Genomic DNA, 14,177 nt, shown 5'->3' on the forward strand with positions numbered 1-14,177 from the left:
ATATTACAAGAATGAAGTAGTGAATTTATGAGAATAAAGTCGTACATTTATGAGAATAAAGTCGTACATTTCCTAGAGAAAACTCGTCATATTACGAGACTGAAGTTGTACGTTTTTGAGAATAAATAAATCTACGAGAGTAAAGTGGTACATTTATGAGAAGAAGGTCGCAAATTTATGAGAATAGTCGTGAATTTCAAAATCATAATATTACCAGAATAAGTTGTGAATTTATTAGAATCAAATCTCAGATTTGTCAAGTACTTGTAATACTTGTAATATTATTATTCTTGTAATATTACAAGAATAAAGTCGTAGATTTGGAAGAAAAAACATGTAATATTAGGAGAATATTATCATATTATGAGAATAAAGCAGTACGTTTACAAGAATAAAGGCGTAACTTTACGAGAACATTTTTAATATTACATAAAAACTCATAATATTATGAGAATAAAGTCCTACATTTACTAGAATAAAGTCATAAATGTACTAGAATAAATTCCGAAATTTCCGAGAAAAAGCTCGTAATACTACGGGTATTAAGTCGTAAATTTACGAGAAAAAAATGGTGTTATGAAAATAAAGTTGGAAACGTATGAGGAAAAAACGCACAATATGGGAATAAAGTCGCAAATTTATGAGAATAGTCTTAAGTTTGCTAGAAAAAAGTGGTCATACTGGGAGAATGAAGTGGTACATTTGGGAGCATAGCGTGGTCAATTGATTGGAATTCATTTTCCAAGCGAGGCGGAGCCGCCAGGGAGTGTTTTCATACGCAGAATGTGGCCTTCCTGCCACCTGGTGCAGGGAGCGCCAGCTTTACGCTGGGTGTCCAGCACATGAGCAAGACAGGAAGGTGTGGAAGAAGCAAGAAGAGTTCACCTCACCTTTCTCTTCGCCTGCAATGGCTGCGTAGCGTTTCATGGCATTCTCCATTGCAAACCCAGGAATCGCAATTGGTTTGCAGTCAATCAACCAATCAATCAACCACGAATGGCAGAAATACGATAAGCATCGAGCCAAATATAGCGTGTGCCGCCTCCCTCGCCACCTAAAGAGGTGAACATACAGTCCAGCATGAGCACACGCACAGGAGCGCCGGTGTCATGTTATAGCCTGACCCCCCCCATGTAAACCAGGAGCCTCCCTCCTACCTTTCACTTTCTCCTCATGTCATATCACTCACCAGCCATGCATGCGGTCACCACGGTGACCGCCTCGGGTTATCTCCTGCAGTGAGCGGCTGAATTCCACTACGTGGTCGTGTCAACCGTACCTGCACCCTTTGCACTCCTTTGATGGGACGGCTTCACATGGAAGGATGCAACTTTGCCACGTTGATGTTTTGTGCATTTGCCAAAAAACTTATACCAGAATAGAGTCGTAAATTTACAAGAATAAGGTTTTTTTCTCTGAATATTACAAGTTTTATCTCGTGCATTTACGACTTTATTCTTGTAAATTTACAAGAAAAAACTTGTGATATGATGAGAATAAAGTTGTACCTTTACCCAAATAAAAATAATATAAAATAATAACATAAAAACATTTACAAGAAACAACTCATATTACGAGAATAAAATCGCAAATTTATGAGAGTAAAGTCGTAAGTTTACGGAATAAAGTCGTAAATTTCAAAGAAAAACCTGATATTACAAGAACAAAATCTCAAATTTACAAGAATAAAATCGTAAGTTTATTGGAAAAAGTCGCACATTTACAAGAATAAAGTTGTAAATTTACAAGAATAAAGTTTTTTTCTTATAATATTACAAGTTTTATCTCGTACAAAAAACTTGTAACATTATGAGAAGAAAGTTGTACATTTACCAGAAAAAAGTTTTACATTTACTAGAAAAAACTCATATTACGAGAATAAAATCGCAAATTTGTGAGAATAAAGTCCTAAGTTTACTCAAAAAAAGTCGTACATTTACGAGAATAACGTCGTAAATTTACAAGAAAAAAAACTCATATTACGAGAAACAAATCGTAACTTGACAAGAATAAAGTCGTATGTTTACTACAAAAAAGTCATACATTTACAAGAATAAAGTATTTTTCTTATAATATTGCAAGTTTTATGACAGTTTTACCAGAAAAAACTTTATAAGAAAAATAAACAAAAAGGAAGGAAATAAACAACAATTTTTTCTTGAATATTTCAACGTTATGCTACTAAAATGATGTTATTTTAACTTACAATACGACGTGATTCCCATAAAATGACGACTTTTTCTGTTGATTTTACTGTTACTGAGTTACTGTTGATTTTTCTATTTTTGTTGTGTGTTTTTTTTTTTTTTTTATCTTTCTTGTTCAATAATATTCTGCGAATGTGCCGCGGGCTGCAAGCGGCCCTCAGGACCTCCATGATGTGTTGGCCATTTGAGGGGAACAAAGAGGCTTGACGAAGAAAACAAGCATGAATCTTGAAGAGGTTGCTGCTGCCATAACGCATAGATACAGTAGATGCTAACACGGCTAGCGTACGACCGTGCACGCATATTTCACTCTAAGGTGAAACTAACAGTGAGAAGGCCTTTGGCCTTGATCAAAGGTAATCATTTTTTTTAATTCTCGTAAATTTACAACTTTTTCCTCTTGTAAATTTGCGATTTTATTCCCGTCATTTTTACGACTTTTTTCTCCTAGACGTGCGACTTTTGTTCTTGTAAATTTACAAGAAAAAAGTTGTACATTTGCGAGAATAAAGTCATATTTGAATACTCCAGCGTAACAGGCATTGCCTGAGACAGCTAAGAAAAGGGGGCACTTACGTGACCTTAGGCCTTGGGCAAAGGTAATAATTCTCATAACTTTCGGCTTTTTATTCATACATTTCAGAGAAAAAAAGACATAAATTTACGAGAAAAAAAAAAGAGTTGTAAATTCACGAGAATAAAGTCATATTTTAATACGCCACTGTAACAGGCATAGCCAGAGACAGCTATGAAATTTGACTCATTTTCTTGTACATTTACGACTTTTTTCTCGTAAATGTACAACTTTCATTCCTGTAAGTTTCCGACTTTGCCTTGAGCAAAAGTAATATGACTTTTTCTCGTAAATAGCCTTAAATTTACGTCTTTTGTCCTCATAAATTTATGAGAATAAAGTCATATTTTAATACCCCACCGTAACAGGCATTGCAGGGGGACAGCTATGAAATTTGACTAATTTTCTCGTACATTTACGACTTTTTTCTCGTAAATGTATAACTTTATTCTTTTTTTTTTCAATGTGGCCCTCTTCCCCCGTGGTAAAGAACAGACATGTCTTTTACAATAAGAAAAATAAGACAATACATGTTTGTATTCAGAAAAAGCTATGCAGTTTACTATCAAATCGTATACAATTAAAGTTTGATGAATATGGAAAATATTGTTTTACATCTTTTTATTAGATACTGCTGGAGTTTGACTCCCAAGACATGTTTGGCTATATTTGCAGTACCAAAGCGACATCGTGTCGGGGTTAGAAGTATAGAAATAAAATATGTACATTATATAGCAACAGAAAAAGGAATCAAATGCTAATCTCACCGTACAGCCAATGATAATAAAGATTTTAAATTAAAAATGTATCAGAAATAACTCTATAAGTTTACTATCAAATATTTTCCAATTTATTTATTTTACATATTCATGTTTTGTTTACCTAGATTTGTTCTTCCTCTAAAATAGGCTGTTTTTTTACACTTTTATAGTTCCTTCAACATGTTTTACTAAATTGTCAATTTCAAAGCTAAAAAGATGTATTTCAGGAATAACTGCATGAACTATGAATATAAAAGAGAACAAAATAATACAAAATGAAATATTGTGTACGAGTGGACGTTGTTTACGTTCCAACGTGCAGCTACGTAATCAACCAGTAGGTGGCGGTCGTGCAGCTTTACATATTCAAACCGCCGAGGAAGAACGACACGCGTCGTCACAGTTGGACGATGCTGATTGGCTAGAGAATTCCGTCTTTGATCGCGTACTACTGTTTCGACCAATCAGGAGAAAGCGCGACGCCGTTGCTCGTTTGAATCATCAGACGCGAAACGACTCAGTCGGACATTCGACAGCGGTCTGTCAGCCGAGAACTTACTAGTTCAAACCAGCGGCTTTTGGTCGACACTTTAGCGCAAAAAATAAAAAACAAAAAATGTCCAAGAAGGAGATTTACTACTCTGACAAGTACAACGACGACGCCTTCGAGTACAGGTAATGTTTGCTAAGCTAACTGGTCCCGGTTACTTCCGTCGACAAAATGTCATTTGGAGCTGTCGCCTTAGTTTTGAAATATGTTGAATAATGAATAATAGCTTTTTGTCTGTACACAAGTTACCAAACGCTATGTCCTGTGAAAAGTTGCACCGTTGTCTTCCCCCCAAAAAGGCATGTGGTGTTACCGAAGCAGCTGTCCAAGCTGGTGCCTCCCACTCACCTGATGTCCGAAGACGAATGGCGGGGCCTCGGCGTCCAGCAGAGCCAAGGATGGATCCACTACATGATCCACAAGCCAGGTGGGGGACCGGAAGTATACGTTGGTCAAGTGCGGATCGATACCGGCTCTTTAGGCTCCAAAATCGATACTCAAATCAAAATATTGATACTTCAGTGGTCTCGGGTCAGGTTTGTCTGTGGAAACCATGACTGATGGTAAACGTAGATTGTGAATAACGCCTTCATTTGTGGACTAGTTTTTAATGATTAATCATTTGAATGGTTTTATTACATTTTTAAAATTGTTTCTTTGACCGTCTTGTTTTTTCTGTTTCTTATCTTGGCTACATTGTAAAATCACCGTGCTACCTCAGTATACTTCAGGGTTTAAACGACCTAAATAACTTCAATTACGTAATGATTTCAATCATAATTTATTTAATACATTAATTACATGTCTGAGATTCTTAATGAAACGAAATAAACTACTTTTTGGTGAATTAGCACAAAGTACGCCTGAATTTGACTCAGTATTGGATGGGAAACGAAATCAGTGGTATTGCACATCACTACTTCTGGTTAGTTGGATTTGGTTTTGTCATTGGTTTTATTGGAGACTCGTGAATAGCGTGCAACGCCGCTTTTCACCACCAAAGGGCACACGTGACTCATCCCCACAGACGCCATGGTGGACGTGACCACCCTTTCACTGGACACAGCTTTAGGTGAATCTCAGTATCACTGATACCAGCCTGAATTTTACTCAGTATCGGATTGGAAGCAAAGTTGGTGGTATCGCACGTCGCTAGTACACGACGCGAGCTGCGTCGGTGATTCACGGCCGTTAAGGCGCCGGGGAGTGTCGAAACCTCACTCGTCGGGGTCACGGCGCCATGGTAACGCGGTTCAGCCCTGCGCCAAAACCTCACGAGTCGCACTGACCCCCCTTCAGCGACTGACAAGCACCCGCGTGTCAAATTTGAGCGAGATGATAAAATGATATGAACAATTCTGCCTAGCAACAGCAGTCATGTGATTGTTTTTCTTCCACAGAGCCCCACATCCTGCTCTTTAGAAGGCCCCTCGCCAAGGATTAATCTGGAACACGTCTCTGGCTCTCTCATTTCTCACCTATGTGTCTCCTGTATACACCTTTCCCATTTTATTTATGTATTTTAGGGTTATTGTTTGCTCTAATTCCTTTCATGGATGTTGGCCAGGGGTGTCCATTTGGCCTTTTTTTTGGTTGCCCTTGAAACATTGTAAAGATACAATTCATTCTTAAGATATATTGGATGGGTGTTTAGTTCAGATAGCTTAGCATACTGTATATCGCTTTTAAGCATTGAATGTACAAAATGTATCAAAGTGCCCCCCCTTGCCCCATCCTTTCATTTTTATGTATGCAAAGAAAGTTTGGACCCCCCCCAATGTGGGCAAATGTAAAGCTTAAGTTGTACATTTTTAACATGAAAAGTGTTTTGTCCATAGCTTCTTTTTCCTTTTTTTGTCTTTGTAAATATTTTTTCCTCACGTGTTCATTTGACTTGATCAAATAAAAATGCGTTGCATTAAACGTGCTTCGGTCGTGTTTTGGGTTTGAAAGAGTGGATGGGGTGGACTCTTTGAAGAGGATAACCGTTCATCCGTCCATTCAGCTCCACGTGGTGAAGTGTGCACACAATAGGAGTGCGGTTGTTACAGCTGACAGTCAGAGACAAATGCTCAAGAGGTCCTTCAACTTCACTCACATTGCACCCATAACGGCAAAACAATGTCCCCTAAAATTGCTGTAAAAATGCACATCCTTTGATTCATTTAAAATATGGTCAAATACAATGTTTTGAAAAAGCACCAATGTGAATTAGGTCGTATTTGTACTTAATTTGAGCCATTTTGTTTGCAACGTTTGAACGCAGGACGACACTGACAGAACCAATTCATGAACTTGATGACACGAAATTAAAGTAGATTTGATTAGTGGGTTGTGTCTCCCTCTGGTGGCGCGTATTTACTATGACAACATAAATCGCAAGTCACTGAATTACTGAAACAATGTACGAACACCAGTGTGATAAATGATTAATCATTGGTTATTATATTAAGTCCTGACAGCACACCATTTAGACACTAACATCTGATGTGGTCAAGACAACTGCATAATAAGACATAATGCTTATCACTGTGCACACGTGTACCTTAGGACGTGTCCAGTAAACGTACAATTGTTAAAAATGTGAGTAAAGCTCACATTTCTTATAGTTTTTTCCATCCATTGGGAACACTATTCTGAATCAAAACATTACGAAAAATGTATCCTTTTAATGCATTTTTCTTTACAAACTGAAATATTTACTGTATAAAAGGAAGCATTTTTACGATTCAGCATTCTATGAATCACTAAACTAATGTTGTACAATGTTCCCTCACTCTGTGGCATTTCACCTTTCGCGGATTTTTTTTTACTGCTTTTTTAACATTACAGTGTAAGAAAGGCGTTATAGACCAAGCCTCGCCCTTTAAGAAGAATTGCATTGTGGGAAGTTGAGTGTCTCTTTCTCTTCCCTCGCTCGCCTGACTTTAACCGCCCATTGTTTTCTGCATCCTGATTGGCTGTAAACATTGTCAATCAATCTCCTTGTGCCGCCCTGTCTCCTGTGTCATCGCTAGCTTGCTATCTTATGAATATTAGGTGCGGCTACAGTAATGTTTTAACAAGGATACAAAAACGCTACAGCACAGCGGAACGGCGCTAGGACGAAAGAGTTGTGATTTAATTTGTTGTGTCTGACCTGTAGGTTGATCATTAAAATTCAAACTTTTTTGAGTGTGTCGTCCGTTTTCCTCCACGGCCTACTGGTTCTGCTGTCCATTTTAAAGATCATTTGAGCCGAGCAGCTTTTGGTTTCCTGCACTTCTTGATACGTGCTCCCCTCATCAGTCAACGTTTTCATCAGCGTACGCTTTTCTTCAGAACAATGTCAGAAACGGCCCATTCTTCTCAGGTTTTCATTAATTGAACTCCACACTGCTATTACTCTGAATACACCCCTTTCAATAAGTAGCAACGCGCGCGCGCACACACACACGCGCACACACACTCACGCGCGTACATATCAAGAATGTTAAATATGTTGGTCTTCCATGACTCTTCTTCACCTACTGGTAAATCATTTTCCATGTACTAATATCATTTCCACCAAAAAGTGATGGATCTGGTTATTCATGTTCGACTGCTAACTATTTTGAACATAACGTCCACCGTGACGTCTATGGGATAAATCACGCGTACCCACTGGTGGTGAAAAGTGGTGTTGCACGCTATTCGCGAGGCTCCAATAAAAGCATCAATGTTAAGGACCAAATTAAATCCAAACGACGAGAAGCAATGATGTGAGATACCACTGATTTAGTTTCCAACCCGATGCAGAGTAAAATTCCGGCAAACTTTGTGCTAAAATAAAATAACACCATTAAAATAACTGATCAACGATTAAGAACTACTTTTAGAAGGAAAATCATTTACACGTCGCACACGGCTGCGTTTTCGATGGCGCATCGTTTCAACAGACATAAATGACCTCAAATGCCTTAAGTATCCATATATTGATTTGAGGGTATGGATGCGCTGTCCATCGACAGCTAAGAAGGTGACAACTAGGTTGTTTTATTCATGATAACGATACAGGATCAATGTTATACATTCTATTTTAACACTGATATTTTTGCTTTTATTTTCAATGTCAGTATGCCAAAAAAAACAAACATTCAGTGAAATCAAGATTATGATACATAATTATCATCGGTATGAAAAAATTGAATCAAATTGAAGGACTCCTGGTTGCCCTGGTGATAAACGTGTTTAGCTACCATGTAAAGTGGGTGGGGGGATGCAAACATCAAGAGTTGGCCGACAGCAAACACTAAAGAACCACGTGATCTTTAGATGGATGTAAATGCATATATATATATTTATATATATATAAAATAAAGATATATATGTATGCACGTACTGTCCTAAAGTGTACTGACTGGGCATACACAGACAAAATGAAGTACAGGATACACAAACATCGTACATACGTACTTACACGCGCTGACCTTGATCTCCTGGTAGAACGACGCATGGAAGCAACCAACAAGCAGAAGGCTCTCTGGCTTTACGAGCTAAAAACTACACTTGATGAGGAGAATTTAAAAAACAAAAAAGGAAAGAAAAGAAAGAAACATTCACATTTCTGAAAGCATTTCCATGTCACCTGATCAATCATGATCAATCTTGTTGATTTTTAGAGCGATGGAGGGAGGGGGACTCATTGTCCCGTGGGTCCACAAGAGTTTATGACTTAGTTTGTCCTGGTGGTCCTTTGTGTCCCACATGCTCACTCATGTCTTCTTGTGGTGAGAGAGAGTGAGCATGCAGGCCAAGCTGTACACGTACTGCACTGTGTGGTGGATGGACGTCCATGCATTTACCTTGTCTGTCTGTCTGCATCTGTGTGTGTCCTCCCCCCCCCCACTAAGGCGAGGCGGGGGCTTTGCTACCGCTGTAATGAACGTGGTATCTGTTGACCGTCTGCCCTTTGACGTGGGCAGACAGGCAGGTGGTCTTGCACGGGATCATGTCCTCCTCTTCCTCGCCCAGCAGCCACTTCTGCACGCCGCGCTCGGCCGACGCAGTCACGTGCTCCGCCCGCCAGCCCTGGTGCCATTTGTCAAAGCGCTCGTGCTGACTCGCCGCCACGCGGTTCTGGGACTGCGGACAAAGAGCCAAAGAAGAAAGTGAACTTTTTTGCAAATATGGCATGAAAACAGCATTTGATAACACCGGATGATACCTGATGTCCATCCAAAGCTTATGACATTCATGAATCACGCATCTTTACTAAAATACATACAGACAACATCATGATGCTACTGATAGATACTTTATTCATCTCCAAGAGAAATTCACTCCCAGGTATTTGTAGGTGTGAACCACCTCTATAGGGTCACCTTTAATGAGAACAGGTTCTGGGTGTGTCCACCACCAGTTCCCTGGTCTTGGTGGTGTTGAGGTTGACGATGGCCGTGTCATCTGCATACTTCTGTATATGGCAGAGCTCAGAGTTGTGCCGTAAGTGGGACATGTACGGGGTAAACAGAAGAGGAGAGAGCGCAGTTCCCTGCGGTGCTCCCGTGCTGCTGGTCACAGTGTCGGACCTGCAGTTCCCCAGTCACACGTACGGAGGTCTGCCAGTCGGGTAGTCTGTGATCCATGCCACCCGGTGTTAAAGTTGCTGGAGAAGTCCAAAAATGTAAGAGGAGAGGTGGAGAGGCATCCCCTTCCGTGTTGGTGACTTGTGTGGGGGCTGCTGTGTGTGGGTTGGGATGGGCTGGTCAAATCTGTTCAAAAACTGTTTTAACTGGTTTGCCCTTCTCACATCCCCCTCAGTGTGGGCACCTTTTTATTATGAGCTGCAGCCCGTGATGGTCTTGGTTCCGTGCCACACCTCCATCGTGTGGTCGCTCTGCATGCCCCTCTTCTACTTTCCTTCTGAACTGCTCCTTTGCTGCACTCTTAGTTCCATCTGCACCTGCTTAAGTGCTTGTGTGTCACAGTCTTTGAAGGTCGTCTTCTTCAGGTCACACAGCTTTCATCATCTTGATACTAATATGATAATGATGCTACTCATGCACAGCTTTCATAACCTACATACTAATATGATAATGACGCTATTGATACACCGTTCATAACCTTGATACAAATACCATACAAATCTAAATCATCACCCTGACACTAATGACGATGATGCTAGTCATAAACATACTTCATAAGCTTGATACAATTATGATAAGAGTTGATATTGTTGAGGCACTGCATGGATATTCGTTTGTCCAATGATTGTAATGGAAGAGCCGTGGTATTTATTATTCCATATGTACATGCATAGACACGGTCGTATGTTTTATGGCATGATGAAGCTCACCTTCCTGGCTTTGACCAGCGCTCCCCTGCGGTACATGTAGTCCTCAGAGTTCATGACGAACACCATCTTGTGCGTGTTGAGTTTGAAGCGGCAGTCCAGGCTGCCGGCGTTTTCCACGCCCAGCTGCCTCTGCCACTCGCGTCTGCAGCGCATCGCCTCCACCTGCCGCACCTGCCAGCGCCGGAAGCGACGCAGGTTCCTGGAAGACCACAAGAAAGTTGGTGAGTAACAACACGACTTACGCACTAGTCAACACAAGCACACACATGTTACAACCACACTGAGACCAGGATTCACGAGCCGGGGCGCAACAAGAATTGCCATGTTCCGTGCCTCCATTGTTGAGGCGGCTGATTGGAGCTGTGGCCATAAGGTGGTTGGTGCCTGTCGTGGCGGTAATCCCAGAACCCGTTGGTGGACACCAGTGGTGTGGGATGCCGTCAAGCTGAAGGAGGAGTCCTATTGGGCCCTTTTGGCTCGTGGAACTCTGGAAGCGGCTGACAGGTATCGGCAGGCCAAGCGGTCTGTGGCTCTGGCAGTTACTGAGGCAAACACTCAAACATGGGAGGAGTTTGGAGAAGCCATGGAGAACGACTTCCGGACGGCTTTGAAGAGATTCTGGACCACCCATCCGCTGTCTCAGGAGAGTAAACAGTGCTCAGTCAACACCGTGTATGGTGGAGATGGCATGCTGCTGACTTCAACTTGAGATGCTGTGGATCGGTGGAAAGAATACTTTGAATACCACCTCAATCCCACCCACGTCTTCCTGTGAGGAAGCAGTGCCACGGTAGGCTCTCCTATCTCTGGGGCTGAGGTTGTCAAAAAGCTCCTCGGTGGCAGGGCCCTGGGGGTGGATGAGATCCGCCCCGAGTTCCTTAAGGCCCTGGATGCTGTGACTGTGTCTTGGTTGACACGACTCTGCAGCATTGCGTGGACATCGGGGGCAGTACCTCTGGATTGGTAGACTGGGGTGGTGGTCCCCCTTTTTAAGAAGAGGGACCGGGGGGTGTGTTCCAAATATCGTGGAATCACACTCCTCAGCCTCCCTGGTCAGGTCTATTCAGGGGTTCTGGAGAGGAGGATCCGCCAGATAGTTGAATCTCGGATTCAGGAGGAGCAGTGTGGTTTTCGTCCTTGTCGTGGAACTGTGGACCAGCTCCACACTCTCAGCAGGGTCCTTGAGGGTGCATGGGAGTTTGCCCAACCAGTCTACATGTGTTTTGTGGACTTGGAAAAGGCATTCGACCGTGTTCCTCCAGGAATTCTGTGGGAAGTACTCTGGGAGTATGGGGTATTGGACCAGCTAATTCAGGCTGTTCGTTCCCTGTATGACCGGTGTCAGAGTTTGGTTCACATTGATGGCAATAAGTCAGACCCGTTTCCAGTGAAGGTTGGACTCCAGGGTTGCCCTTTGCCACCGATTGCGTTAATTACTTTTATGGACAGAATTTCTAGATGCAGCCGGTTCCGGTCTGGTTCCGGTTTGGTGGCTGCAAATGTGCTTTTTGCAGATGATGTGGTTCTGCTGGCTTCATCAAGCCATGACCTTCAACTCTCAACAAGTGTGAAGCGGCCAGGATGAGAATCAGCAGTGCCATCTCCGGGTGGGCAATGAGATCCTGCCCCATGTGGAGGAGCTTAAGTACCTCGGGTTCCTGTTCACGAGTGAGGGAAGGATGGAATGCAAGATCGACAGGCAAATAGGTGCAGCGTCTGCAGTGATGCAGACTCTGCATCAGTTTGTTGTGGTGAAGAGAGAGCTGAGCCGGAAGGCAAAGCTCTCGACCTACCGGTCAATCTACGTCCCGACCCTCACCTATGGTCATGAGCTTTGGGTATTTACCGAAAGGACAAGATGGCGGGTACAAGCGGCCGAAATTAGTTTTCTCCGTAGGGTGGCTGGGCTCTCCCTTAGAGATAAAGTGAGAAACACTTATCTGGGAGAAACACAGAGTAGAAATGCTGCTCCTCTGCACTGAGAGGAGCAGGATGAGGTGGCTCCAGCATCTAGTCATGATGTCTCCCGGACCCCTCCCTGGGGAGGTGTTCAGGGCACATCCGACTGGTAGAAGGCCTCGGGGAAAACTCAGGACACGTTGGAGAGACTATGTCTCTCAGCTGACCGGATAAGTGGAAGAAGATGGATGGATGGATGGATCACATAGTGAAAAATGAAAGGATGTAACTTTGCCACTTTGATATTTCTAAGATATGCAAACAAGTTATACATATTTCAAGAAAATCTGCATCTCAGCTTTGTCATACAGGTGAAAAAGATTATTTTTAATATAATGTCAATGTTGTTTTTATTTATTTGCTGTTTTTTGTAAATGCTCTTGGCATAATAGTATAACTTTATTCACATAACATGACTTTTTCCAAAAAACAAAATTTTTCAATTTTCTTACTATTTTGTTTCGTATTTTACAACTTAAAATTTTATTATTTTATATACAGTCAAACCTGTCTTAGCGGCCACCTGTATAGAACAGCCACCTGCCTATAGCGGCCACTGAAAAATCCCCCGCAGAAAATTTACTTGTTGTAGGCCCCGTGTATAGTAGTCACCTGTCTAACGCAGCCAGCGGCCACCCATTTTGTATCCCTTGGTCAATATCTGACCGCATATAGCGGCCAAAATGCCGACTCAAGCAGAAGCTTCATGCACGACAAAGTTTCGTTTTTTAAGCAATGAAGACGTCGTGTGTAGACTTTAATTACTGAGTCCTAGCTCAGTCACAATCATTCACAAGATCCACACAAACTGTCAGTTGTTCCACATAAAAAAAAAAAAGCCATCTTCTTTGGAGCTTGTTGCAGACAGTGACACCGTTTATTTCCTGGTGTGAGACAATGTGCACTGGTCAATACTGTAATGCCCCTTGTTGTGGGGAAGGAGAGACTCACGTCGCCGATGCACTTTAATCGCTTTATTAACAGCAGTTTATCAACCTAGTAGTGCTTTACAACTTTTATCCGCAGTCCCACAGTGCCCTCTACTGGTCAACATGTAACAGTATAACTACATGTATCTGCAAACACAACAAGCTTCTAATCACAGACATGTTAATATGTGCGCGCACAAATTCAAAATGGCCACCAACCTGTCTATAACGGCCACTTGCCTATAGAGGCCACTTTTGCCGTTTCCCTTTAGTGGCCGCTATAGACAGGTTTGACTGTATTTCAACTCTATGCTGAATATTACAAGTTTGGAACTTTTTTCCTTGTCAGAATTTTATTTTTCTTTTAACATTTGGACTTTATTCTCCTGAAATTACAGCAGTATTTTATATTTATTATTTTTTTTACATTTTCCAGCTATTTAATCTTTCTTCGTTTTTCTTTTATGATGGAAAACGGTAATAAAAGGTTGTACATATTTACCATTGCAGTTTCTCTATAGAAGTACTGTATATAGAATAGAATTCAACGAGTCCAAGTGTCTTACCTGGGAAGAAAGACCGGTTTGAAAAAGTAGCCCTCTGCTTGTGAACACAGACTGGACTCTGTTCCGACAAACTGTTCCATGTAGGTGGACAAGCACTAAAACATGAAATGTCAGGAAAATTTCACTCATTACCTGACGTGACCAATCACACGGCTGTATGCATTCATCATGCGTGTACCTGAACATCTAAGGGGTCATCAGCCTGGGCCTCCTCCGTGTCCAACAGCTCGATGGTCATCGTCACATCGCCCTTGTTTTGGATAAACATCACCTGAGAGAAACAAAGCAAGCAGATGTAAGTCCTTCACCATACCA

General features: G+C 41.7%; 3 protein-coding genes across 4 annotated transcripts in view; 1 reads left to right on the forward strand and 2 right to left on the reverse strand.

Annotated features, from left to right (window-relative positions):
- odf3l2b (outer dense fiber of sperm tails 3-like 2b) overlaps positions 1–1,360 on the reverse strand; it is a 14,967-nt gene extending 13,607 nt beyond the window's left edge. Inside the window, exon 1 of the mRNA XM_054789343.1 lies at positions 891–1,360. Coding sequence (XP_054645318.1) covers positions 891–939 — 49 coding nt within the window. The 5' untranslated portion in view covers positions 940–1,360. The remainder of the gene's footprint in view (positions 1–890) is intronic.
- Positions 1,361–4,018: 2,658 nt separating this feature from the next.
- cks2 (CDC28 protein kinase regulatory subunit 2) lies at positions 4,019–6,007 on the forward strand. Its single transcript, XM_054790149.1, has 3 exons — positions 4,019–4,217; positions 4,392–4,519; positions 5,493–6,007. Exons 1-3 carry the CDS (start codon positions 4,159–4,161, stop codon positions 5,534–5,536), a joined length of 231 nt encoding a protein of 76 aa, XP_054646124.1. The 5' UTR covers positions 4,019–4,158; the 3' UTR covers positions 5,537–6,007.
- Positions 6,008–8,090: 2,083 nt separating this feature from the next.
- The window catches only part of sin3b (SIN3 transcription regulator family member B), a 28,450-nt gene continuing 22,363 nt past the window's right edge, over positions 8,091–14,177 (reverse strand). For both annotated transcript variants that reach the window (XM_054790147.1, XM_054790148.1), the window contains exons 16-19: positions 14,041–14,133; positions 13,863–13,957; positions 10,409–10,607; positions 8,091–9,195 (exon numbers count right to left, since the gene is read on the reverse strand). In XM_054790147.1, the coding sequence (XP_054646122.1) occupies positions 8,959–9,195; positions 10,409–10,607; positions 13,863–13,957; positions 14,041–14,133 (624 nt within the window). In that variant the 3' untranslated portion in view covers positions 8,091–8,958. The remainder of the gene's footprint in view (positions 9,196–10,408; positions 10,608–13,862; positions 13,958–14,040; positions 14,134–14,177) is intronic.

This window comes from Dunckerocampus dactyliophorus, chromosome 10, assembly GCF_027744805.1.
Source record: "Dunckerocampus dactyliophorus isolate RoL2022-P2 chromosome 10, RoL_Ddac_1.1, whole genome shotgun sequence".
In the NCBI taxonomy this organism is placed as follows: domain Eukaryota; kingdom Metazoa; phylum Chordata; class Actinopteri; order Syngnathiformes; family Syngnathidae; genus Dunckerocampus; species Dunckerocampus dactyliophorus.

Bases quoted from the DNA above. Each gene is read 5' to 3' on its own strand.
- cks2 (XM_054790149.1), top strand. From the start codon at position 4,159: ATGTCCAAGAAGGAGATTTACTACTCTGACAAGTACAACGACGACGCC. The intron at 4,218-4,391 runs GTAATGTTTGCT...CCCCCCAAAAAG, and splicing joins GACGACGCCTTCGAGTACAG to GCATGTGGTGTTACCGAAGC. The intron at 4,520-5,492 runs GTGGGGGACCGG...TTTCTTCCACAG, and splicing joins CTACATGATCCACAAGCCAG to AGCCCCACATCCTGCTCTTT.